This window comes from Anolis carolinensis, chromosome 1 (genome assembly GCF_035594765.1).
Source record: "Anolis carolinensis isolate JA03-04 chromosome 1, rAnoCar3.1.pri, whole genome shotgun sequence".
Lineage (NCBI taxonomy): Eukaryota > Metazoa > Chordata > Lepidosauria > Squamata > Dactyloidae > Anolis > Anolis carolinensis.
Window position 1 is genome coordinate 244,475,271 of NC_085841.1, and position 27,330 is coordinate 244,502,600.

General features: G+C 38.9%; 1 protein-coding gene across 21 annotated transcripts in view; it reads left to right on the forward strand.

Annotated features, from left to right (window-relative positions):
• Positions 1–27,330, forward strand: part of bin1 (bridging integrator 1) — a 156,186-nt gene that overhangs the window by 106,210 nt on the left and 22,646 nt on the right. For 13 of the 21 annotated variants that reach the window (XM_062967342.1, XM_062967344.1, XM_062967348.1 and 10 more), the window contains exons 6-12: positions 5,339–5,446; positions 7,536–7,628; positions 15,062–15,147; positions 15,441–15,516; positions 17,170–17,252; positions 21,712–21,756; positions 24,293–24,440. In XM_062967342.1, coding sequence (XP_062823412.1) covers positions 5,339–5,446; positions 7,536–7,628; positions 15,062–15,147; positions 15,441–15,516; positions 17,170–17,252; positions 21,712–21,756; positions 24,293–24,440 — 639 coding nt within the window. The remainder of the gene's footprint in view (positions 1–5,338; positions 5,447–7,535; positions 7,629–15,061; positions 15,148–15,440; positions 15,517–17,169; positions 17,253–21,711; positions 21,757–24,292; positions 24,441–27,330) is intronic. The other 8 variants (XM_062967341.1, XM_062967354.1, XM_062967358.1 and 5 more) reach the window with 3 other exon arrangements.

Sequence of the window (27,330 nt, forward strand, 5' to 3'; positions counted from 1 at the left end):
GCTAGAACGGGGTGCAATTAGTGAGCTCCTTTCTTTATATCTTTCGTAAGATAATGTTTAACTACTATAAGCAGCATGTCATGCACCATATGTTTCCGTAATGTGTGATAAAAGCTAATATTTGACTAAATTAATGGTGATAGCAACAATGATTTATTGACGTCAAACTGCTTGACAGCCATACCAAGAGCCTACCATATACAGTAGAGTCTCGCTTACCCAACATAAACGGGCCAGCAGAATGTTGGATAAGCGAAAATGTTGGATAATAAATAGGGATTAAGATAAAACCTATTAAACTTCAAATTACATTATGATTTTACAAATTAAGCACCAAAACATCATGTTTTACAACAAATCGATAGAAAAAGCAGTTCAATACACAGTAACATTCGTTGGAATTACTGTATTTACAAATTTAGCACCGAAACGTTGCAATGCATTAAAAACATTGACTACAAAAACAATGGCTACTAAAAGGCAGACTGTGTTGGATAATACAGAACGTTGGATAAGTGAAGGTTGGATAAGCAAGACTCTACTGTATATAAAAAAAAACTCTAACATTACTCAAACTACTAATAGCAGTAAAAGTAAATGTGTAAAAATAAGATATTTAAAACCTGACTGCATTTGTTCTAACAGATGTTAATAAAATCTGCTAAAGCAACTGTTGTCTTCAGTTGCAGATGAAATACAATTATGTGCAGGGCTAAACTGATTTCATACATTGCATGATTTTGGATGAGCATCAGGAACCGCTCATCCATTTGGATGAGCATCAGGAACTGCAGAAACCATGCCCTCTTGCCCAGTTTCCTGACCAAAATTAACTGCTGGATGCTACCTCTTTCCTATATTTTTCTTTTTGTGTGTGTGTGTTCATATTTTGGGCATTACACTGTGCCCTTGGATGTGGAATGGAGCAATTATGTTTTTCATTAGCCTATGCCCTTAAGCAGATATAGATATAGATATATGTGTGAGTGTGTGTATGTATGTGTACACACATATACATACATACATACATACATACATACATACATATAAAATTCTATACTTAAGGCCATCAGGATCTCTTTAGTCTTCTCCATTCATTTCATCTCTTAGATTCAATGCAAAAATGCTCCAATAATGAAGGGATGCCTTTCTCCTTCATTTTTAGGGAGCATTAAGAAATATAAGTACTGTTCTTATATAGTGCAATTCCTATTTGCTCACTATGTGCAAAGGTTCATTCTGAATCACATATTATGTTTTGTTTTAAAAAAATCTGTGTAAATCATTTGTGAAGTTCTAAAAGGAACATCTTACTCTCTTTTTGTTCAGTTAAAGAGTGGGATAGATAGACATTATCAATCAAGTCACTTAAAATTGAAGCAAAGAATGTCAAACAAAGTGGCTTTTGTGACTGAATTATCTCCTGCTCATTCCATGAGTGTTTCCTTCCTATTTGTGATAGAAAAGAATTCTGTTTTTTATTTCTTTTTGTTTTGCCTTCAATACCCTTTTTTTCTAATCAGAATGACTTCATGAAAGCACTTTTGAAACATTGGTTGCATTTGGTGACGTCCTTATATACAGGCACAGAGTGAGGAGGGGAGCCTTTTCAGCACATCACTGTGTTGAGAACATGTCTCTCCCTAGCATTGGATCTTATCACGTGAGCTTTCCTCTTGCAGTGGTGTTGAGAAGGCTGAAAAGGAAATCTACTTCCCATCTGGCAGTACTGGTGACTACATCCCCACTTGGAAAATGGCTTTTTCCAAGTGAAATTAAATACTCGGTTTAAACACACATTGCTGTTGGATCCCAGAAGAGAGATAAAACCATATTGTCTTTCCTTTCTCTGAGAACATTTCAATTTGTACAGAAGTGTGTGTGTGTGTGTGCGCGCGTGCAGGGCCATAGTCAGAATTTTTTTGGGGGGGAGGGGAAGACTTTTTAAAGCAAATCATGAAGAGTAGTTCCATAACACAAAACAATTTAGAAATCATACTCCATCAATAAACTTCAGTGGACAGTCAAGACAGATAAACTTCAGTGGAGACTCATGGGGATTTGGTTAATCAGTTAAAATTCATGAGTAAAGAGCTGGGCATGTTTAGCCCACAGAAGAGAATTCTGAGAGGAGACATGATAGCCATGTGTAAATATGTGAGGGGAAGTCATGGGGAGGAGGGAGCAAGCTTGTTTTCTGCTGCTCTGGGGACTTGGATGCAGCACAACAGCTTTAAACTATAGGATAAGAGATTCCACCTGAACATTAGGAAGAACTTCCTAACTGTGAGAGCTGTTCAGCAGTGGAACTCTCTGCCTTGGAGTGTGGTGGAGGCTCCTTCTTTGGAGGCTTTTAAGCAGAAGCTGGATGGCTGGAGTGCTTTGAATGCGAGTTTCCTGCTTTTTGGTGGGGGTTGGACTGGATGGCCCATGAGGTCTCTTCCAACTCTGTGATTCTATGATTCTATAAACCAGTTTAAAAACAACTGAAAATTTTCGGGGGGAGGGGTTGAACCCCAACCCCCCCTTGGCTACAGTACTCTCTGTGTGTGTGTGTGTGTGTGTGTGTGTGTGTGTGTGTGTGTGAGAGAGAGAGAGAGAGAGAGAGAGAGAGAGAATCTCCATTTATTTTGAAGCAGCTGTAACAATTATATCTGGCCATATTGATTTGCCTGCATGATAACTATTAGCCTGAAAGTAAGAGGAAAAACTCATCTTTCATACAGGGAAAGGACTGTACTATAACCCCTGAAGTAGGCAATATTCAGTACTGTGTTTTTCTGTTAAAAGTGTTGCATTCGCGGGTTCATACAACATATGATAATGATTAACATTTAACTTCCTAAAGGAGAACTATGAAGAGAAGCAAGATTAAACTCTATTACAGTAGAGTCTCACTTATCCAACACAAACGGGCTGGCAGAACATTGGATAAGTGAAAATGTTGGATAATAAGGAGGGATAAAGAAAATAACTATTAAATGTCAAATTACATTATGATTTTACAAATTAAGCAACAAAACATCATGTTTTACAACAAATGGACAGAAAAAGCAGTTCAATACATAACGTTATGTAGCAATTACTGTATTTACGAATTTACGACCAAAACTTCACAATGTATTAAAAATTGACTACAAAAACATTCACTACTAAAAGGCAAACTGTGTTGGATAATACAGAATGTTGGATAAGCGAGACTCTACTGTATTTATTTATGTTATTTATAAACCTTATACACATAACCTAACGGTAATTTTGTGCAATATTTTAAATAATTTTGTGCACAAATACTAGTTTGTATGCACTGAATAATAAGAAAGCAAAGGTGTCACTATCTTAGCCACCAATGTGGACGATTTCGGAGAATTTCAGATTTTGGAATTGCAGACAAGGAATTCTCAACCTGTAATCCCCTTGTCTTTTCTTTCTCATCTGTGAGATGTAAATTACCCCTACCCTTTTGTATTCGATAGTGGATTTCCCCTCTTCTGCATATGTTTTTTTCAGTAGCCACTGAAATTAGTAAGCAAATATTTCTTGGGCTAAATTACTGACAAAAATTGACTTCCTTGAGGGAAGCATCTGAAATCTGTCACGTTCAAATGTAGCAGAATACTTGAAAGATTCTCAGTGTCTTAATTGAATTTAATTTAATTTAACTAGAAATGAAGAGATTTAATTATATGAAGCATGAGTGATGTCCAGCTGGTAGACTAGGAGGGAGGTGAGAGGAGCATCACGTACAGAGGCAGATGTAGATGCAGGAAAGCCTCACATTTGAGAGATACAATCAAACTATTTACTTGGTCTGCTAGCCTTGGCAGATGTAATTATTTCATGTCACTTGTACCAAAGAAATTACTTCCTTCAGTTAGATGGTTAGGATTTGAATCCCATGGCAAGGCAAGGTTGCATGAATCCCTTGACTGCCAAGGGACCAGGCCAGGGAAGGAAAGGGCTAATGTCCTTATCCCATGCACCATAGCACCAAAAAGAGACCCCTGCTTGGCCCATAGCAGTTTGTTCAGAGACATACTGCTGCTTGCTTATTTCAGTCGTATGTTTGGAAAGACTACTGACCTCTGCTGGTTGTTCTTTAGCTACTGTACTCTGAGACCCACAACTTAATATAATGTGCCCAGAATTATTTAATAAGAGCAGATTTGTTTATCTGCACCCTGAGAAATGAACATATGTTAGCCTTAAATCTAACTATATTTTGATGACTTCAAAAGAGTCCTGTCTAAGCAAAATGATAGGGGGAAATAATTTTGAATGATTTTTTGGAGACAAGGGGTGTGCGACTGTTATGCAATTGTGACTATTATGTGGTTTAAAAAGCCCATTTGAGGGACTTTTTTCACTGCATAATAGTAGTCCCTATGATGATGCAGCCTTGCGGGTGGGTGAAAGAGGACAGGCCCTCTTTCTGTCAGCTGGGAGCCAAGTCAAAAGCAGTATCAAAGCAGCAGTCACATCATTAGTTTACTTGCCCAAGCGAATGAACTAAGAGTGCGACTGTTATGTGGGAAATTTTGCCATCCCTAAATGAGCTGTGTGATTATTATGTGATGAAATATGGTATTTTAATGAGAGAAGCTGTAATAGAAAGTCAGTCTTCATTGTATATAATTATCTATCTGAATTTACAAAGTTCATACTTCACAGTAGATGTCCAGGAACATCATATGGAAGCCTCATGTTGTTAACAGTCTTCTCGTAAGAACCTCTTGTAAATGGACTTTGTTTTATTAGTTAGCCTCAAAACCGCAAAGGATCCAGAAGAGAACTGTAAAATTTTGAGCATTTTAAAAAAGGGGTTGTTGGTGGTGGAGAGATTAAATGTGTATAATTGGCTGAGTAAATGGTGCAGTTTTTGTTGATCACATGCCCAGTTGGATGGCCAACCTCCCCTTTAATCTATTTAATGTTAATTTAATGTTAATTTATTTAGTGTTAATTTAAACTGTGTCTGCTCCTGCTGCTGTACAGTTGTGTATTGAATACACATGGAAAAATGTTGGAATGAGTGACTTCTATCATGTTTAATTTACCTATTTTTGAGACAACTGCATAGGTGTTGGCATGCTAAGCAAATGCAAACATTGCTTAGTCCACTGAGGACTCTTTCACACAGCCATATAACCCAGAATATCAAGACAGAAAATCTCCAATATCTGCTTTGAACTGAGTTATCTGAGTCCAGACTGCCATATATTCCAGTTCAAATCAGAAAATGTGGGATTTTATTCAGCTATGTGGAAGGGGCCTGCGTTATAAGACTTGTGTTCAGTAACATCTCCCTCTTTTTCTCTACTTCTCCAACTTCTTTCAGTCTCGTATTGCTAAACGAGGAAGGAAACTTGTAGACTTTGACAGTGCCAGGCATCATTTTGAATCCCTACAGACTGCAAAGAAGAAAGATGAAACTAAAATTGCCAAGGTAAGGAGCACTGGTTAGAAATGCCATACTATCTTTCTAATCCTCCCCCTCCTTTCTTTCTTTTTTTCTACCATGCAGACATTTAGAGTATTACTACTGCTCTTGTTGTTAATTTGAAATGTGAAGAAATTGCTGTTCATTTTCCGTTTGAATGATATATTATCCTTGTATTTGTCATGTCTCCAGTTAATTTTCTTTTGCAGTATTTCCCAAAGAATTTGACTTTTATTTTGTTGAAAATGAACAGTAGTGTGTGATGCCTAATGACAGTGATTGCGCACTTTGATAAACAGCACTTAAACTGGTATTTATAGAAAAGGTGGCAAGGCAACAGCTGCACCTGAGTATGTTCAGGTGAAAGAATTAAACACAAATGAGGGGGAATCTGAAGGATGAAAGCTGCCTGTTTACAGTATAATTGGAAGGAATGCCACTGTTTTCCCCTCCCTTTCTTCTCATTTGATAAATGTATGTCAGAGTAATGCCAACTTTGTTCAGAACAGTTCAGAACTGTTCTGAACTGGGGCAATTCCCTCCCAATGTCCCCAAATACAGTAAAATGGTAGCAGCACCCATCAGAGGCTTTGAGTGGAGTACTTTCAATTTGGAGTGAAAAACATTCAGATTCACATGCAGACCAGTTTCTAAACCAGTGTGATATTTGTTAAAATTATAATATGTTACTAGTTTTGTTTTACTAGTTCTGTGGTTAAGGGGAAGATGGTGCTGTGCTTCTAACCTCATCCCTGTTGATGTGATTTCCTCTATCCCACCATCTATGCCTTAATGTAGACTTTGGAGAGATATGTCAGCACTTGCACTATGTTCTATACAAAGGACTCGAGGCCTTGGGAAGCCTTCATGTGTCCATCTGTAAATATTCCTACCTCAGATGTTCAAGGATAGTGTGGTCTGTAGGTACCATGCGTTACTAACCAAAAGGTCAGAGTGATAGACCTTCAGCCCTTTTAGGCACCTTTTACACTGCCATGTAATCCAGATTACCAAAACACATAATCCACATTACCTGCTTTGAACTGGATTATTTGAGTCTACACTGCAGATAATCTGGATTAGGAGCCCCCGGTGGTGCAGTGGGTTAAAGCCTTGTGACTTGAAGGTTGGGCTGCTGATCTGCAAGCTGCCAAGTTTGAATCCCACCCGGGGAGAGCGCGGATGAGCTCCTTCTATCAGCTCCAGCTCCATGCGGGGACATGAGAGAAGCCTCCCACAAGGATGGTAAAACATCAAAATATCCGGGCGTTCCCTGGGCAACGTCCTTGCAGACGGCCAATTCTCTCACTCCAGAAGCGACTTGCAATTTCTCAAGTCACTCCTGACACAAAAAAAATATATCTGGATTTAATATGGCAGTGTAGAAGGGGTCATAGTTACCTGATGTCTCTAAATGTTGGTAACACGTTCAGCCTACTTTTGTTGTGTTCTGACCTTACCAGGGCTCTGGTACTTTAACCACAGGTCTGGTAGGGAGATGTTTGACTGATGTAGGTCTCTCTCTTTCTCCCCCCCTCCCCCCGCCCACTTAATTCTGTGCTGACAGTAAAATCAGTTGCTATCAAGCATCTTTGTATGAATCCTCTTATTAAAGACACAAGAATCACTTTAAAGAACAGGGTCTAGTATCCATATTAGAAGGTGGTGTTGAAATAAAGTCTCACAAATTTTGGAATAATCTGCATGCTTGTAATAATAAAGATGTGGTCTCTTAATCCTGGCTTTTCTTGACGTTGCTACTACCTCCTAGAAGGGAAACCCTTCTCCAAAGCTGGAATTTGTTGCCTTCTAAATGACTAACAGTTTCTTCTCTGTTGCTCTCTGCAGCTGGAGTGTTCGTAAGCTCTGCCGGGCCTTGGTGTCCTTTGACCATACTATGGAGTGTTAACTTACTGCTAGACTTCCGCATGCTGCCTAGGATTCATCCTTGACTTATCTCTTAATGCTTCATTTATCTCCTGTTTGTCAGGGGTTGTTGGTTCAGCCTGACCCTATAACACTCTTGCTGTTTGGTTTTTGTTTCTAAATCTCTCGTCTGTTTTCTTGTTTTTGTTCTGAAAACACTCCCACACAGCCTGTCTCGTTGCTTGAGAAAGCTGCGCCTCAATGGTGCCAAGGGAAGCTGCAAGCGCATCTCGTAGCTCAGACTAATCTGCTGCGGAACCAGGTGATGGCCCAGCCTACCCTGCTCCCTAACCCTGCATGTGCTATTTCTGGCTGCAGCTCTGACCTTTATCCTCAGGCAGCATTCACTCTCAGTAAAATGATTTCTCATGTGGGTGTGAAATAAGGTTCAAAGCAAAATTACAAAACTATAGAATGTTTCTTCTTTTAAAGAGATGTGTATGGTCTTCTATTTTTTTTCCAGTACTAAATGTCTTACTCTTGCTGTTCATGAATCTATTACCAGTATCAGAGGCGAAACACAAGATTTAGATGTTGACCCAACTCAAGACAGAATGGGATTTTGTGGATCAATTCTGTTCCAATTATATGTAAAGCCAACAAGTTCTAATATTTATACTGGCTCTGATGATTCCAGTTGCTGATTTCTGTGCTAAGATATTTGCATGTTTGGTTAAAAAACAGAATAAATATTAAGGTGACAAGCACATCCTTGAAATTTTCCCATTTTCCTTCCTTTGTCCCTTTTTGACAACTCTACAGTAGGATTATCATTGCACAATTTATTCAGAAGAGGTTTGCTATTGCCTTTCTCTTAGATGTTTTAGCATTGTACTGGCGTCCTAGTATTAGTACAGTTCTCAAACCTGGTAGCTTCTAAGCACTGTCTCCTTCAAATGCTTAGTGTTCATGTGGCCCGCCCTTGTTTTATTGTTTTTCTGATTTTGCGTAATGTAGTATATATTATCTTTTACTGTATTGTTCAATGTGTTATGACTTGTTGTTCTATTTATATTCTGTTATATTGTATTGTTCTGGGCATGGCCCCATGTAAGCCGCCCCAAGTCCCCGTTGGGGAGATGGTGGTGGGGTATAAATAAAGATTATTATTATTATTATTATTACTATTATTATTATTAAATGCGAAATCATTCCCACACACATTTCAACCTTCAGTGGTTTGTCCATAATTTCTAATGAGTCTTTTCCCTTCCACAAACTCAAGATTTGTTTTCTTTCTGAACCACATTCATATTTCTCATATATGTTACTGCAATGGCCACCTGCTCCACTTAAGCATTTGTCAAGGAGAGAGAAGAGAAGTCATTTTATAGTTTTATAGTTTGAATCTTCACAGAGATACCCTTGTGTGTTTCAGCATCTGAGTGTATACCATACGTAATAATTCAGCTTCTCTAAAATGTTTTGGAATGGGATCACCAGAAAGCAATACAGTATCTTCTTCACATGTTTGAGAACTTTTATATTTTGGATTAGCAACAAGGAATTTTCCTGCTCTACTTTCAAAAAACAAAAACCATCGGCTTAATACAAGTGCCAATTTAAATGCAATTTGGATGAGAATGTCTAAGATTCCAGGGACATTGTGGGAAGGAATTTAATAATAAACCAAAAAATGTTATTATGTATCTACTTGCTATGAGAAAGGGAAACCAGGTTGTTCCTTGCCATGGAGTTGGAGGCTAGATGATGTAACTGGTAAATGAAGAGCTGAGTAATGAAGGAAAAGAAACAAGCACCCAGTTATTGGAGGACAAAAACACATTGTTGTAGGTGGAAGGAGCCAACTTTTTTGCATGTTGCTGAGAAACTTTGACTCTCTTGTACCGGCTAGTGAAAAACTAGCTGCCTACAAACTAGGATTTTCATCCTTTTTTATTCATTGATTCTTTAAAATGTTTTTTTCAACCTGGGTCTCTCTAGATGATTTGCGGTGCAGTTCCCCTAATGCAGTGGTTCTCAACCTGTGGGTCCCCAGGTGTTTTGACCTACAACTCCCAGAAATCCCAGCTAGTTTACCAGCTGTTAGGATTTCTGGGAGTTAAAGGCCAAAACATCTGGGGACTCCAGGTTGAAAACCTTTGCCCTAATGCCTAAACTCTGGCCATGTTGACTATGGCTGAAATGATGATAGTCCAAAACATCTGGAGAAATTTGGGTTCAGCAAAACTGATATGAAGGCCAATATTTGACTTTTCAGAACATTATAGAGGGTTACATCTAAATTAGTCTGTACTTCTTAGTTTGTTGATTAATTTGATTGCAAAGAAGACAAAATGAGTATTTTTATATGTTGGAATGGCGATATTTCCTCTTTACCAAGGAGGGGAAAAACTTATTTTCAGCTCCTCCAGAGAATAGGAAACAGAGTAATGAATTTAAATTGCAGAAAAAGAGATTCCACCTAAACATTAGGAAGAACATCCTGGCAGCTGTTCGATAGTGGATTTGCTGCCTTGAAGTGTGATGGTCTCCCTCCCAGGCAGTTTTCAAACAGATGCTGGATGGCTATCTCTCAGAAGTGTTTTGATTGTATGTTCCTGCATGACTGGAAGTGGATGGCCCTGGTGGTCTTTTCCAGTTTTATGGTTCTATGATTAATGTGTATACATGTGTAAAATTTGTCCCAAAGCTTAGCTAAGATGGAATAGCCAGGCTTCAGCTGGAAAGCTAGATTTCAGGGTCATTTGTTGAGTTTCCTTTGCTATAATGCTCTGAACAACTATCTTGTCAAAATGATCCCTTCGCCTTTTTTGACTTAAAAAAAAAACCATTTCCAACTTTGATTTGAACAGGGTGGTTTAGAATTTAGCAGACTGCTGGAACGATGTCTTAAATAAAGTTTAAGCTTGTGCTAACTTGGTATCCACATCGTAAGCCTGAACTGAAACAAAGCAACTGCTGATCTTTTGACTTGAAAATATTTGGGGTAAATCCTACAAACGGCAATCAAAATGTGTCCAAGGCCCCTTCTACACTACCATATAAAATCCAGATTATCTGCTTTGAACTGGATTATTTTGCAGTGTAGACTCATATAATCCAGTTCAAAGCAGATATTGTGGATTATCTGCTTTGATAATATGAAATATATGGTAGTGTAGAAGGGGCGTGAGTCTTTAAATATATAAATAAGTTGTATAAATAAGTTCTTCATTTGATTCTGTCTGTCATTCCCCCACCCTTACTTGGGTTCTGACATCAAACATTTCTAGATGGACAAGAACTCCTGCCTCCCTTGCAGTTAAAAAAATAACTGTTGTAGACCCTTCAGATAAACAAGAAAAAATGAGCAGAAGTGTCTGGAGAGCTATGGCAGAAAAAACTTCCAGTTTTCTCTTCTGGAACATAATCAGTTTTTACAGTGGTAGAGAAGAATGGGTAGGTGGTTAGAAAAAAACTGCTTTGGACAGCAAATTTGCTGACTAGAAGCAATCCAGATGCTTGTTTTGTGAAACAAACTGAGAACCAACGACTCATCAAACAGACTGTTTTTCCTGCATCTTGTTGGATCCAGAAGGCCATAATTCCTTCTTACTGTGCATGGGAATTTTGTAATACAGCTGAAAGCAAGATGTATTATAATTTAAGACGGAAGGGGAAAACCCATTTCTAAATCCAGTTTTTTTAATAAATGTAACCTGATTGTTAAGCTGGAACTTTGAAGGGAATCCAGATGACATTGACAGTAGTCATTTATGATGAAGAAAAAAAAAAGGATCAGATCCAGACTTAGGACATTTCTACTTGGCCAAAATAAAGCGGATTCACTGTTAAGCTGCTGTGAGAAATCCAGCCAATGCATGGTTGGATTTGCAGCAGAAGCACTACATTCAGTCATTAATGTAAGTCAAGAGCATATGCGATTTACTTTGGATCTTCCAGGAAGCTTTACAATAATCATGGAATTTTGGAGGTGTGAACACATAGATTAGTCTGAATCTGGCCCAATCCACTTCTTTATCTCCAATAAACTCATTGTTGCATAGCTGCCAATAAGCAGTTCTCTGCCGTATAAAATCCACATTGAACTGGGTTCTATGGCAGTGTGGACTCAGATATCCCACTTGAAAGATATTGTGGATTATCCGCCTTGATATTCTGAGTTATATGGTTGTGTGGAAAGGCCTTCCATGTGTCCTTGGCCCATCTGGCTCTAGGATGCTCCTGGGCTACATTGGAGCAGATCTGGAGTCCTTTAAACTGGATTATCAAGTAAGTGTAGACACAGCACTTGTCTTTCTGAGGCTGTTTCTACACAAACATTTATTGCAGGTCAGGATATGGATTTAAGCCATCCACTGTGCAGTGCCTGCACAGGCATCCTAAAAACTGGGTGGAAGTTGGGATGGAGTCCAAAGCATTGTTTTTTCCCTCCCACCTCAGACACAACTGGTAAAAAAATAGCTTCTTGGTGCTTGAGTGCAGAAAAACAAGGCACATGAAAACAGTGAACATTCCTATGTGCAACCACCACAAATCCCAATTTGCCAGGAACAGTCCCAATTAATCTTTGGTCATTCTGCCTTTTCAGCTGCTTTGAAAATGTCCAAGGTTCTCTCTCTTCTCTCTACTTTCCTCCTTTGCTCTCAGTACTCATACGTTTTTGTAATTTAAGTTCAAAGTGAAACAATAGTTTACACATTATTAACTCAGCAAGGAGCAGAGAGGAGAGGACAGGTCGACTCAGGAAAAAGCAAACTGCTGCCGCCTCTCCTAGTTTGTATGATCTTCCTCCTTAATAATTTTTGCCATCTTGACCACACATGTCCCTGTTTTAATTGTGAAATGATGGTGGATATGGTAATAATATGTCCAGATCCAATCCATTATTTGTTTACTCTTGAGAATATAATCTAGTTATTTATGGGTTTGGTTTCTTTTTTTTCTTGCATTTGAAGAGTAAGTTTACTTTTTTGTCCATAGTGTACCTTGAAATAGGCTAATTGTGGAAAATCTGTAGTGTCATAAAAATGCATTAAGACATAAGCCTTGAACTAGAAATTTGTTTAACTGAACAAATTCAAATAAAATTCAAATTCAAATAAAAACAGCAAAAATATTCCCTGTTTTCTGATGGCTGTGTGATCCCTTTGGGAAGACAACAGAATCTGGAATAGGTCTAATCATTACTTTATACTTATTTTGAGAGTGAACGCTGCCTTGGGAATTGCTTTGTCATAAATAAGAACATAGTTTGCTTTTGGGGGTTTCTTAAGATGTTGATTGTTTCAGCTGTAAGGGTATGGATGTTCACTGAGCAACAAAGTACAGGCAGTCCCCGAGTTATGAATATCCAATTTACAAATGACACATAGCTAAGAATGGGGGTGAGACAACAGGAAGTGAGAGAAATTACCCCTAGGAAGGGAAATTCATTCCTGAAAGAGTTATCATAGGGAAAAGGTATCACAATTGAAGCTTTATCACCAATCCTTATTTCCACACAAAGCTAAAATTTTCAAAATCCAATGATCACAGGGAAAGAAAGTGAGGTGAACTCTTCTGAACAGGGGCATGGACAGCAAAACAAACCCTACAGGGTGTTAATCCCTCCCTGTGCTATCCAAAGCATGCCAAAATGTACCTCTTCCAACTTATATACAAATTCAGTTCAACAACTTGGGGACTGCCTATACTGTAGTTTTATAGGCAGTTTCTGTGTTCCAAACCACAGCCTTCTTATCTTTGCTAAGAAAGGATATCTGTGATTTAGCCAAATGAGCCATTTTGTATTCAAGGATGTTTCTGGTATTTGCAGCCTTTAGTGATAGATTGGAATCTGCTTTTAATTCTGGGCAAAAAATAGGAAGTCTAGCACACAGGACTTTTTTTGCAACCCAGCTGTCTATATTCACTGGGATGAAGAACGTATGATCCCCATCAAAGAGAAAAACTAGGAGTATAATAAAATTGCCATTTTTTTATTTGAGAGAACATCTCCCTAGGACTCTCTAGGTTCTCCTTAATGACTCTCTGGTAAAACTTTGCTAGAAGCTGACCACAGAATCCTATTGGAATAAATATTACTAGACAGACCAAATCCATGAATAATCAAATCCACGAAAGTCAGATCTGCAAATGTTGACGGGCGATGCTATGTGTATTCAGAGTTCCAGATCACACAAATAATGCTTTCTGTCAACAGCCCACATAGGCTTCTGACTTTCCCGCTTTTGTGGTGTGGAGTGTATCTTTGTTGCTTGTGTGTGCATGCTTTCTCTCCTTCCTTGCATTTGAATTGATGTTTCTAGGTTCACTGTTTATCCATATTATACTAGGCTGTCCCAAATTAAGCCTCTGAAACAAAATATTTTGTGGTACTATTATACAGAATGTGTTTGTCTCTTTAAATCTTCAGCTCATGGGCATTGTTAATAATCTATGCATTTCAGCTTCATATTGAGATGAATCCTGCAGTATTTTTGTTTGCCTAGAATTGTGGATATATGGTAGTATTAAGTAGTCTCCCATTTAGATCTCTTTTAATAAAAAAATTGGATGTGCAGCTGGTTACTAGACAATTTTTATTACGCAAGCTATTTGCATGTTTGCTTTTTGAATCAAGAATTTACATAATTATTTCAAGATGGGAGAGGACAGTGTTGAGAATTAGAAGGTCATATGAGAAGGGTAGGTTTTAATAAAAGGAACCAGTGAGATTTGAAATTTAGTTGAAATTAGATATATATTTTTAAAAGTTAACATTTGCATACAATTCTAAAACTGAAAATATTGGTTTAATAAAGTTAGGCTCTGGAATTCTGTTTTTTAAAATGCAAATCCCTGTGTTCTCCTCTTACATCTATATATATAAAAGGGTAATGAAATTTCGGCCTAGGACAAAACAACAAAACTACACATCTATTCACTGCTATTCCACCTGGCCAACAAAGGATTCCCATAAGCCACAGCAACGCATGGCCGGGCAAAGCTGGTGTATTATATAAGTATGCAAAGCCTAATGCAGAGAGCCTTGTACTTTTTGTTCCTTCACAGCTCCATCATGTTACTTTGGATGTGACGCAAAGTAACATGATAGAGATGTGAAGGAACAAAAAGTGCAAGGTAGATGAACTTTTTGCTCTCTTAGCACATGCACAGCACATCAAAATCACTTCAGAATCCCCTGGGATTTCATTTATTGTCACCATTTGGGCGTTGCTCCTCAGGTCTGGGTAATTCCCTGTAAATGAGAATTTCATTGCTCTTCCTGGTTCAAGGGAGATGCTTTGGCAATTATTTACAGCAGGGGTTCTCAAACTTTTAAAACCTCAGAATGGAAAGTTTCTCTTGGAGCTCCAAGAAACTTTTGGATACCCGGGCCGCATTGCATTTTAAAATTTGACAGATGGGCTGAGCCAGTGGCAGCTGGCCTAAGGCAGTGGTCCCTAGATGTTTTGGCCTACACATCCCAGAAATCCCAGCCAGTTTACCAGCTGTTGGGATTTCTGGGAGTTGAAAGCCAAAACATCTGGGGACTCACAGGTTGAGAACTACTGTCATAAGGGCTCAGAGGAGCACAGTTTGAGAACTACTATCTACAGCAATCCAGGTCTCCATCAGGGATGTCCTAGATTTAAGCTGCTCACAGACCATGCAATAAACTCAAATAAGTTGTCTCCTAAAACTATATCATATTGGAGTGACATTAATTTTACCACCTCTCTCCAGGCTGAAGAAGATTTAGTAAAAGCCCAGAAAGTGTTTGAGGAGATGAATATTGATCTTCAGGAAGAGCTGCCTTCACTATGGAATAGGTAAGCAGTGGAGAGTTCACCCTGCTATATCTGTGTATATACTTGGCAGGTTGGTAGATGGAACAGCTTAAGGTGTCCTTTTAGATAGCTTGGGGTTCTAATAAAGCTCAACTTTGTCTATTCTTTATTGTTTCATTTGCTAAGTGTAGGCAATGGGGATCAGTTCTGACTAACACTATGACTTTGCAAGTGAATTACTAGAGGAAATGAGAGTCTATTAGTAAGTAACATGCATTTAAAGAAGAATGATCTGCTTCTGCCTTTAGTAATCTGTGTTACGTTTTATTTGCCAGCCGTGTTGGTTTCTACGTCAACACATTCCAGAGCATCGCTGGGTTAGAAGAGAACTTTCATAAGGAAATGGGCAAGGTAAAGATGGACAACACTCTTCCTCTTTTAAGGGACTGTGCATGTGGTAGCTGGCTTTCCCTAAACCTTTTCTCAGTTGCTTTTCAAAGTGCTGTAATTGTTATGGGAATTGTTATGGGAATCCTTCATTTGTTATCAGAATCTTTCCCATCATCCCAGCTTCCCAGTTTCAACAAGATTGTTTCATGGTCATTATTCATCTTGTGAGGTTACAACACGAATGACGAACATGAAACAGCTTTACTGAAGCTAAGCAGCTTAGTGTCTGGGCAAAGGTTGGATGGGAAACTGCCTGAGAATACTATCAGTGTTGCTTTGAATTCCCTTAACAGAAAAGAGGAATAGAAATGGAACAAAACCAAAACATTATCTTGCGTGGTCTTGCTGCTTTATTTTTCGGCAGGCTTGCCCTTCTTTCATAACTTGTAAATTCTACCACCCAATTCATGTTTGTTACCATTAGGTTTTGTGAGTTGCCTAAAGCATTAGTAAGCATTTTGTGGAGTGGCTGCATCACTTTTTAAAGTATAAACAAATACAGGAAATGTCTCCCAGTCACTTTGATCTGGCATATAATGTTCTTGGCTACTGACAGACAGAACATCAAAATGCTGATGCACTTTTCAAATTGGAAAGGACATTCATTGTATGTATATTATTCAGCAATTGAAGCCTATTTATCCATGAACCAGGAAAAATGAGTGCCAGCCCTCATGTGTGGGATATATAGATTGATTACAGGACTTGCAGGAGTCTGGACACACAAAATGGGCATACCTGGGTACTGCCACTACTCTGCATGGAGGTACCTCAACAACCTTTCACAAACTGCAAGGGTGATTTTATCAACACAAACAAAAGTGTGATGGCATAACATTATGTGTGGTATCATTGCAACATTATGCATAGTATCATTGCTTTCTGTCAACTGTGTACTCTTTTTGGAGACCAAATCTTGGGCACCCATGATACCACTTGGTAACAAGATTTTAATATTTTACTGTTTTTTGCATTTCCCCTTTGGATAAATGTTACGTGCATGAAAGTTTTCTTTCCTTAAGAGGCATTTGCACTTTATTGAAGCCAGGTGAGTTCAACAGAATGGCTGCCATGGCAGGCACATGGGCTGCCGGCAAAGACGTCATCCTCTTCGTTCCCCCAGTGTGAATGCTAAGCTTGGCTTAACATGTTGTTTTGTGATAAACGGCAGTTCCATAGCAACCGAGGCTACAGTTGCAGGCAAGTTTCCTAGCTGCAGATGGGAAGAGTGAGCAGAAGGAAGGCATTAAGTCCCAATGAAAAACAAAGCCCCTGTGTTGATGCAAGGAGCGATAGCAGTAGAAACATGTGACTGAAGGAACAGAGGGGGAGAAAAGGCAGGAAATAGAAGAAACATGAGCTGAATTTGTTTTGTAAATTAGATATAGAATTTGCTCATGTGGCACCTGCTTCTTTAGATCAACCAATTGCCCAGTTTTTATGTGACCATGAGTTAGAGGGAATGCCAATGAATGGATGACCATGTCTAGTGAATTTCTCTTCTTGCAATCTTGGGTTCTCTTTAATGCATTTCTGACATTGTCTTTTTGTTGAGGTCTATTCTGAATCTTCCTTTCTGCTGAGCTTCTACTTTATTTTAAATGTTTGTTTCAGCTGAACCAAAACTTGAATGATGTTCTTGTGACTCTAGACAAAGCACATGCAACAAGCACCTATCCTGTGAAAGCTCAGCCAAGGTTAGTAAATGTTAACCTATACCTGTATCAAAGGGAATATGGGGAAATCTTGCATTTGTGATAAGGGTGGGGTTAGGTCTGTATTTTTGTTTCTCTTATTCATTTGACTGTCATGGGTCATTAAGCATGCCCCTCATCTCTCCCTGCTTTCATTCTGCCAACAAAGGAATTGACTCATCCAATGCCTTTATCTCCCTTGCAGACTGCAGACATGTGTTTTACCATATGGATGCCATTTCCTTATATGCAATGAACAACACATGGTTTTTCATATGTGCTGAACATGGTGACACATGCACCCTCTTAAACAAGGTGGTGAAAACAGGGAGAAATCAGGTCTGTAGCCGGTGGCGGGGGGGGGGGGGGGTTAAGGGTTCAACCCCCTAAAATGTCTCAGGTTAAAAAAATCTGGTTTACTCGTGCATTTTAACTGGTTAACCAATTCATGAGTAAATAAGATTTTTTTTTAACCTGAAACATTTCGGGTGGTTGAAGCCTTAACCCCCCCCCCCCCCCCCCCCCGGCTACAGGCCTGGGGGAAATGATATAAAGACATGGAGAACAATATTTTTCTGCTTTTTAAAAAAAATGAAACCCTTGGTTATGATTGCAGCTTCTTTTAAGAAGCAGACACAGAAATCTAGCTTTTCCTACTCTGGAGATAAGTACAGGATAAAGCCAGTTTCTGTGTGCCGGGCAATGGTTCTCAACCTGTGGTTCCCTGGATGTTTTAGCCTACAACTCCCAGAAGTCCCAGACAGTTTACCAGCTGTTAGGATTTCTGGGAGTTGAAGGCCAAAAACATCTGGGGACCAACAGGTTGAGAACCACTGCTTTAGTCGCATTGGGTTGATTCCATTGAAAAGGGGGCAACCTTTGAGACTCTAGCTTCTTTGTCTTAATGTAACGCAGCCTGTAACTAGCCTAGGTATGTGTAACTGAACTAATTACACATTCTTTCCCTCTTTATCCCTACCTCCCCTTTCCCACTCTTTCCTCTTTTTTTCTTCCCTTTGTCCAATTTTAGTTTGTAAGCTCCTTGGGGGCAGGGACTTCTTGTCTTGAATTCTGTAAAATGCCGTGCACATTGTTGGTGCTATATACATAATAATAATAAATAATAACAACAATTATCATAATAAACCTTATTCTGAGCTCTGGGGCTAAAGGCTGGCCCTTTGAGCTCCTTGGCTTTATTACTTTTGACTCATATTATTAAGAACTGGGGACCAGCTTGAGCTATGTTTTCATGCACTTGCAAATTGAGCAAACAAATTGGATGGAGTTGAATGCATATAGGATTGCACACATGAAGACTTGACATACTTAAATGACATTGCACAGCTCAGATGCCTGGTCAATTTTAAATGGTTAGGATTCACACAACCATAGTGCAATCAAACTGGAAAGCTGTGGTAGCCAGCTTTTGAACAAGGCAGGATATTACATTCACCTCACAGTGGAATTCATTAGCTTGTCTTGGAGCTCTCAGTGGCACAATGGATTAAACCCTTGTGCCAGCAGGACTGCTGACCAATAGGTGGGCAGTTCAAATCTGGGGTGATCGGGTGAGCTCCCTCTGTCAGCTCCAGCTCCCCATGCACGGACATGAAAGAAGCGTCCCACAAGGACGGTAGAAACATCAAACATCCGAGCATCCCTGGGCAATGTCCTTGCAGATGGCCAATTCTCTCACATCAGAAGTGATTGCAGTTTCTCAAGTCGCTCCTGACACAAAAAAATTGGCTTGTATTGCTTAATTAGAGGCTTTCTGGTCTAATTGATTACATTACAAATTTAGGATGTAAAGAGGTATGGGAAGGACCAAAACCTTCACATCTCAGCATCTTCCACTTGAGTTAATCTGCACATCTGGACAAACATATGGGCAAGGCATTGTTTCTGTGATTCCCATCCAATATAAGAGATAAACGTCAGGGTATTTATTGTCCTCCTCCTCTGTTTGAAGTAGTGAAGGTCTTGAGTTCCAGAAGGTGAAACATAAGCAATAAGCCATGTATTGGTTTCTGTTTCTTCCACACACTCATTTGAGGAACTCAAAACCATACTACCTTTTTCAGCCAAGTTCACTCGGCATTCTTTGCAAGGAAATTAATTGTGACTGTTATGCAGTTTTAGTTTTGAGGAAGCCAAGACAGCTGAGGAGGGAGGAAAAAGAGGAAGAAAGTAAAATCTGTGAGAACTGTGCATATATATAAATTATCTTTCCCACCCTCAACTCCTACAGTTAAGGGGAAGGCAGGCCCCACTTGTTGGATGGGATGGCCTCTGGCTCTCAACCAAATGCATGAGTGATGAAGCAATTTGGGAACTCAGACTCCCAGCTGCTGTGTGTCCCAGTTGCTGTAATGAGATGAATGTGCCAAGCCAGCATTAGGGAAGGGAGGATGGCTGTGGCTTCATTGGATTGCCTTCAGAGGATAAATGGAGATTAGCATGATACCTTTTCTGTAGTCACCTGCTGATTTACATCCATACTCTCAGACCTTTGTCAAATCATTCTGTATCAAGCTTATAGGAAATTGTCTAGCTGACACGAAGCTGGCATCTTTTATATTTTTGGCCAATGTATGGAGCAACCTCTCACCCACAAAGATGTGGACAGTTTTCTTATAGACCATCTATGGATTCTGCAAAAGAGACCTTGGTCAAAGGTACAAGAAGAATTAAAGGAGAGTGGGAGAGAATTTGGAAATAGTTTCACACTCTGCTTTACATGAATAAAATACAAGCCAAGACCAGTGTTGCAAGCACAGAGATTGAGCAAAAGAGCCAGAGATGATCTCAGGGTTGATTGTTTTAGGTTGCTATCTTATATACTGGTACATCTGATGTAGTGGACTGGAGTCCCTAAAAGCTTCTGCTGAAAGTATATCAATCTCAAAGCTAGATACCTCTCCCAGTATCTTTCTTTTTATTTTGTATATACTCATTGAACCCAACTGAATCTGTTTTTGAATAAAAATATCTGGAGTTCAAAGGTGTAGGAACTTAGGAGAGGCATTTTCCTTGTGTTGTCCAAAGCTTTCATGGCTGGAATCACTGGGTTGCTGTGAGCTTTCTGGGCTATATGGCCATGTTCCTGTTACATGAAATGTTAAAAAATTAGACTTAAAGGCAATTACAGGCATCCCCGAGTTACAAACTTCTGACTTACAAAGGACACATAGTTAAAAATGGGGATGAGAAACAGGAAGTGAGAGAAATTTACCCCTAGGAAGGGAAATTCACTCCTAGGAAGAGAAATTCACTCTTGAAAGAGTTATCATGGGGAAAAGGTATCTCCCCTGAAGCTTTATTACAAATCCTTGTTTCCAGAACAAGCCATATTTTTCAAAATCCAATGATCTCAGGCACAGAAGGTGAGGTAAAATCTTCTGAACAGGGACACATATAGCAAAGCACAGCAATGCTATCCAAAGCTTTAAAAATTATGTATTTTTGGCTGGAGTTACACTTAAAATGTACCTGTTCAGACTTACATACAAATTAAACTTAAGAACAAACCTACAAAACCTATCTTGTTCATAACCTGGGAACTGGCTATATACCAATTATATTGGCAAAAAACAGAGTTGAGTTAGGGCTGAAGTTAAGAAAAAAATTACCCACAGTTTTAAGTATTACAAATATAGGAGTCTGAAAAATTCAGAAATTAGAAACTACACTGTGCAACATTTTAAACATTTGAAAATCCACCCTTAAGAAAAACATTTTTTGGTAAAGACAGAAGGAACTGAGCACTGTGGTAATGTATTCCTTTTATATATGCCATTAGTTTTACATGGTCTGCGTCTCTATAGGGTCACTCTGTGACATGAATACATTAAATGAATACATTTAATGAGACAGCACTTGGATCCTTAACACTAGCTTGTTGCCTGGTTAGAACTGTGGGACATGATTTCATTGAGGAATTTATATGACTAGCTACATCTACATGGTCTGTCCATCAACAGAATCTGTTGGTCATTCCATGACATGTTTAAAAGAGAACATAGATATTTGGGAATACAAGTTTGCTATTGTGATGGGGATCAAAATTTGGAAAACCCAGTCTCTGTTTGTTTGTTCATTCATCTTCGGTTTACATCCTCCCTTGCTCCTGTGAATGAGATTCAAGACAGCTTTCAACCTTCTTCTACCCCAACTTCCAAGATTTCCCCCAGTGTATTCTGAAATAACTTTGAGGTAACTGGAGGGAGGAATGGTGTTAGGTAGAATGCAGAAATAGTAAACATTTCTCCACTGACATGTCCAGTGAGCCTCTTCTCTGCAAAGTGTATCTGATGTACACTGGGAGGTGGTCCTGTAGGTCCTCTTTGAATGAATATCTTCATGGTAACCACATTAGCTCATACACGGAATCTTCACCTTTCTTTCTCATTGGTTGAGTCCTGTTGTAATGGAGATCACTTACGTGTGCCGTCCTCAACAGAAAGAAAACTAAACTGTTCTCCAGGCTGAGGAAAAAGATGAGCAGGTACCAGTATAGAGAGCTGCATTCCTCATTTGCTCTGATTTGGATGCAGAAGTCAAATACCAGGCTGCATTCTAACAACATAGTGCCTTGATAGCTTGGTGACTGCAATTGAGTGGTTTGCATGATCCAAACAGCTTTGGTTCTGGAGTTGTTTTAGATTGTACTTGTGTGAATGAATAAACCAAATAACTTAATTTGTTCTTTAAAAATCTTATCCCCTTCCATACTTAGTACTGAAAATAATCCTTACATTTCCCAAAGTTTAATGCAAATACTAAAGACTTTAATTTGGCTTTTAAATTTACACAGCTATTCAACAAGGCAAATAACAGCTGTTTGATATAGGGGCAACATTCTGGGCTCTTGGAAATGAAGACATAAAACTTCTTTTCTCCTTAGATGCCTTCAACTTTGCCAGCTGCTATAATGAACTCGTAGCCATATATGGCAAGATTTGAACTGGAATGTTCCATGTTTATGCCAGAGCTTTGAAAAGATACTTTTTTGAGTTACTGCTCTCAGAAAATCTCAGCTACCATTGCTTCTGCAAAAAGCTCCAGCTTTGTGTGCAGCTGCAGAGGACATGTTGGTGCTCAGAAGGATTGATAGGCGTTTGCAGTTGGCAATAACAGGTGGAGGTGTGTACAGTTGCATATCTCCGTAAGCATATTTCCCTCTGTACATTGAGAACTTTATAGCTAGACAACTTGTTGGACACTGTCTTATATCACACAGTGCCTAATACTCTTCAACCTCTGTTGGTTTGCTTCCCTGAAAAATGTAAGGATTCTTGAACTTGATGCCATATTATTACCATATGACCCAGATTTCTTTTTGAGTAAAAGAAGCTTCTGGAAGCCTTGCTATAATCAAAGATGAAAGCAAGCATGGAGGACATAGGACAAAATAGGACCTATCAGGACCATAGCCAGAAAAAAATGGGTTGTGTGTATGCAATTTAGTGAGCAATTTTTCTGCATCCTTGTACTTTTCCTTTATACTCTGTGGCAGCCTAGAATGACATAATAGTTTTTTTCTGATCTTAAAAGGTCAAGTTTCAGGGCCCTTCCAGACAGGCCCTATATCTCAAGATTGGGTCCCAGGTTTTTTGCTTTAAACTGGATTATATGAGTCCACACTGCCAGATAATCTGGGGTAAACATAAAACCTGGGATCAGATCCTGGGACATAGGACCTGTCTGGAAGGGACCTCAGTTGTAAAGAAAAGCAAAGACCATTATTTTAATTTCTTTGCTTATTCCCAGAAATAATGTAGAATTCAAAGAATAGGGAAAGCTGGGTGAGTGCTTGGGGGACATGTTTTATTACAGTGTGTTTATATACTAACCTGTGGAATAAATATGCATGGTGGCTGATGTGACTTGAGGCCTTTGTGTTGAAAGTTCTTCGTTGCTTTCTTCCCTCGCTCTTATGGCTATGTGTGCTTATGGATAAGATGCAAAAGGTGAAACAAGGTCCTATGAGGCAAAAGAAAAGCCAGAAGAAGATGGATGAGGTTAGAGCTGGTGATCTACTTTTCATCACTTGCTTCCTTATCATCAGTGTAATCCTTCGTCCTTCAGAAAGTTAAGGTCTAAGATAACTAATTCCCACCTGTGTTTATTCAGAGGCACATCCCAATGAGTTCAGTGGGATTTATTTTGTAGTACTAATGTCTAGACAAGAGGCTTTATTGTTAAAGTGAAGGGATTAAAAACATTTTTGAAAAATACAATAGTAATCTAAATACTGAGATAAGTATGTTGTAGGAAGTAAGTTTTACTAAAAATACTGAAATTCAGTGCAGCTTGTCTGTTGTATTCTTAACATTTCCACTCCGTGTTGTTTAAATATTAAGCCTATTACTCCATTTCTTATTATGTTGCTGCAAAGACCATGGCCTCTAACCAAATGGCTTTCATGCTTTAGAGATCGGCATACTTATTTTGCAATACTGAGTGTTGTGTGGGAGAACACTGAGTCAGGAGGTTAAAATGTGTCTGCTGCTTGGTATGCCATGATGTGACGTGCTTAATTTTAAAGCTGTATTTTAATAGGAGCCAAATTTGTTACTGTTAGAACTCTTATGTGATAAAAATTAGACCCAATTATATATTATATTAAATGTATAATGTGGCTTTTTTGTGACCAACATTTGGTGATATCAGCATTTAGGGAGGAAACTTTTAAATATTTTATTTCCATAATGAATTAGTAAATCACCCGCAGGGCTTTTTGGCACTGGAGGATGCTCCCATTGGGCCTCTTTCTTGTGAAATAGTGACTTTTTATTAGTGTTGATTTTGTGGTGTGTCTGAAACTTCATTCTTCACAGCCCCCCAGGAGCTGCTGTTTACAATTTATGAAAAAGATACCCAAGACATGTTTAGCATCACACACTTTCAATATCATTTGGTACACTGTGAAGTGTTTCTATCAATATAGGGGAAAGCAACCTTTCAAGAAACTACAATAAATTTTCATTTTAAATGCTGATTCTGAAACTTTCTCTTCCTTTCTTTCTTCTTTTCTGCAGTGACAGTACAAAAGCAAACAAAACACCCTCGTCTCCTCCACCTGATGGGACTCCCATCACCAGCCCTGAGTCCAAGGCCATCAATCATGAGCCAGAGCCATCCACTTTGGATACATCTGCGGGAGGCATCCCTAAGTCTCCATCTCAGGTAGTGGGGGTTGTTGCTCCTTTAGTTTCCTTGAGGACAGACATATCAAATTCATGCTTAGTTGAGTTCATTCAGCTCCTACTCTATTTAGAGTAATTGTCTTCTCTCCATTCATGTTCTTCTACAGTTCTAAAATAATATTCAACTTGTTGTCTTTTTGCCTTATCCAATCTCACTGTCTAGAAACAGACAACAATGCTTCCTCTTTAAAAGGGGTGTGTATACAGGTCAGGGTTTCTTACATAATTGCTGTTGTATATGATTGCACATGGAAGCAAGCAGAGACATGGCTGAGTTAAGAAGACTTGCATTGGCTTGCATAGCCTCTGGCTGAACTTTTGACATAGGACATAAGTGGAACCAGGTAATGCAGAAGAAAGCAATAGAATGATTTTAAGTAACAAAATAAATGAATAATAACTAATAATAATAACTTTATTTGTAACCTGCCCTATCTCCCTGAGGGGATTTGGGGTGTAAATAAATAAAGATCTAAAAATATAGTGGAGGCAAGTCATTCCATGAGCTAAGAAAGATGTGTTACACATCTAGGGAACAAACATGTGAATTGGATTAGATGTAAGAATTGGGAATAACCAAAATGCTAATTCTGTTTGTGCATCTTGGATTTTGTACCATTTATACTGGCTGCTGCTTGACAGGCAGTTCAGTACAAAACCAATGGACCTCAGTATCCTTTCAAAAGCCTAGGTAGTTGCTCTTGTTCAGGAATGGAAAACTTTTAGTTGTCCATATGTTCTGAAGTTCTACCTCTCAGAAACCTCAGCCAATATGACAAACGAAAAGGGATTGTGGGAGTTCTAGTCCCAAATATCAGTGGGGCCAAACATTCCTCGCTGGTGCCCTAATGTTGTACACCAGACCATCACAAGAATTTCCCTCTAAGGTGCTTCCTATTTATTCAATACTTTTTTATGAAATACTCCTGTTTGTGCTGGAAATGCCATCTGGAATTACCCTTGTTGCAAGAATGATTTCTGTTTTACATGTCCTTATCAAAGAGGTGACAGAGAACTCACCCTTTAACCATTTATGTATTGCATGGGATTATCTATTGTCTGAATGACTGGATATTTCAGCTTTTCTTGTGGGTAGATCTTGCAGAGGAAATATTGATTAATGCATCTTTTCAGTAGCTTTTTTCTGGGCAGATATTTATATCCTAAGATTTTGGAGACAATTATTCAGTCATTCTGGATGTATTTTCCGTATTGTTTCTACTTTATCTTCTACCTCTGTCATTACCTTGCTTCTGAGTGAGAAGGTGAGGTCTAGAAGTGCTGATATTTCTGTGTGAAAAGAGCTGGCTTACTGGAATCTAAATATCATTTTGGATAATTTTGAATACAAATGGTCATATAAATTGACTTTTGTTGGAGGCTTTACAGTAGTAAACTATTGCTTATATTTGAGGAAACTATGATAACTTCATCCAATGGATTAGTGCACAGATAAAGCATCATTCTGGCTACTATATTCTTTGACTGGTAGGTTTAAAAAGCTCAATAACTCTGCATTGTGCTCACTACCATGACTGAAGGATAGTATCTTTAGGCAGCTGTCAAGCCCCAATATCCTTTGAGAATACACTGTGACAGGATGGCAAGCAGCAGCTGCCACTGTTTGCCTTCTTTTTATAGTGGATTTGGTGCTGTGAGGAGTCATAGCTAATTCCTTTTATTCTAGGCAGAAGAAAAGCGCAAGCTGCTTGTAATAGCATCATTTCTGTTGTTGGTAGTGATACCAGTAATAGCAAAGTACCACTGCATGTTGAAGGGAAGGGAAAACCATGGGGAGAGAGACACTACAATGCATCATACACAAAGTGGCCAACCATACCTGATTAAATTATATCAGTCGTTTAACGTTTTCACTTATTCTGATGCTAGGTGGTCACATTCGATTCCTTTTGAAGATCTTATGAGTAAAATGTAGCATTCACCATATTTCATATTTGCCTATTTCTATTGTGTATTTGTTTTATATTCTGTTACCATTAAACCTTGTATTTCCATTTTAATACCCAAATTGACTATCAACAGTTAAATCTTCAATTTAAAAACCTAATACATAATAATAAGCAAGATATCCACTAAATAGGGAGAACTGTTATTGGCTGAACTATGACTCTCCTTTCTTTAAATCTGGGTGAGCACTATGTGGCTCTCCAGATCCTGATGGATTTCATCCCTACTTGGCCCAGCCAGCTTCACTGATAATGAAGGATGATGGGGGACGTAGTAAAATAACATCTCTTCCTATTCCTGGGGTCAAAGGTGCTACTTTATTGGCACAACACTATGCTTATGCAGTGAGATGCTCCTCTATGCAATGAGATGTTCCTCTCATTGCTTGTGATCTAGGAATTCTAAACAGTTGCTCTTAAATGGAAAAGTCTGGGAATACCAAAGATACCATAATGACATTAACACTACTTGTGTTGTATCCCATTCATTTCCTTTGATCAATTGTAGAGCAAATTCCTGAATCACTACAACACCCTGTGAAATGTGTGAGCATAAATTAAAATAAGATTAGTGTATACACCATGAGCGATTAGGTCTTATACCACCTGAATTTTAACACCTCTCTCCAAGCCTAATAAAAAAAAATCTATGGTGAACACTGCCATCAGCTGGTACTTCTATTTCACTGCATTTTAAACGTAACCTCTGTAACATATTACGTCCATGTAAAAAGGTTGCCAACCTAGCAGTTCGAAAACATGTAAATGTGAGTAGATCAATAGGTACCGCTCCAGCGGGAAGGTAACGGCGCTCCATGCAGTCATGCCGGCCACATGACCTGGAGATGTCTATGGACAATGCCGGCTCTTCGGCTTAGAAATGGAGATGAGCACCAACCCCCA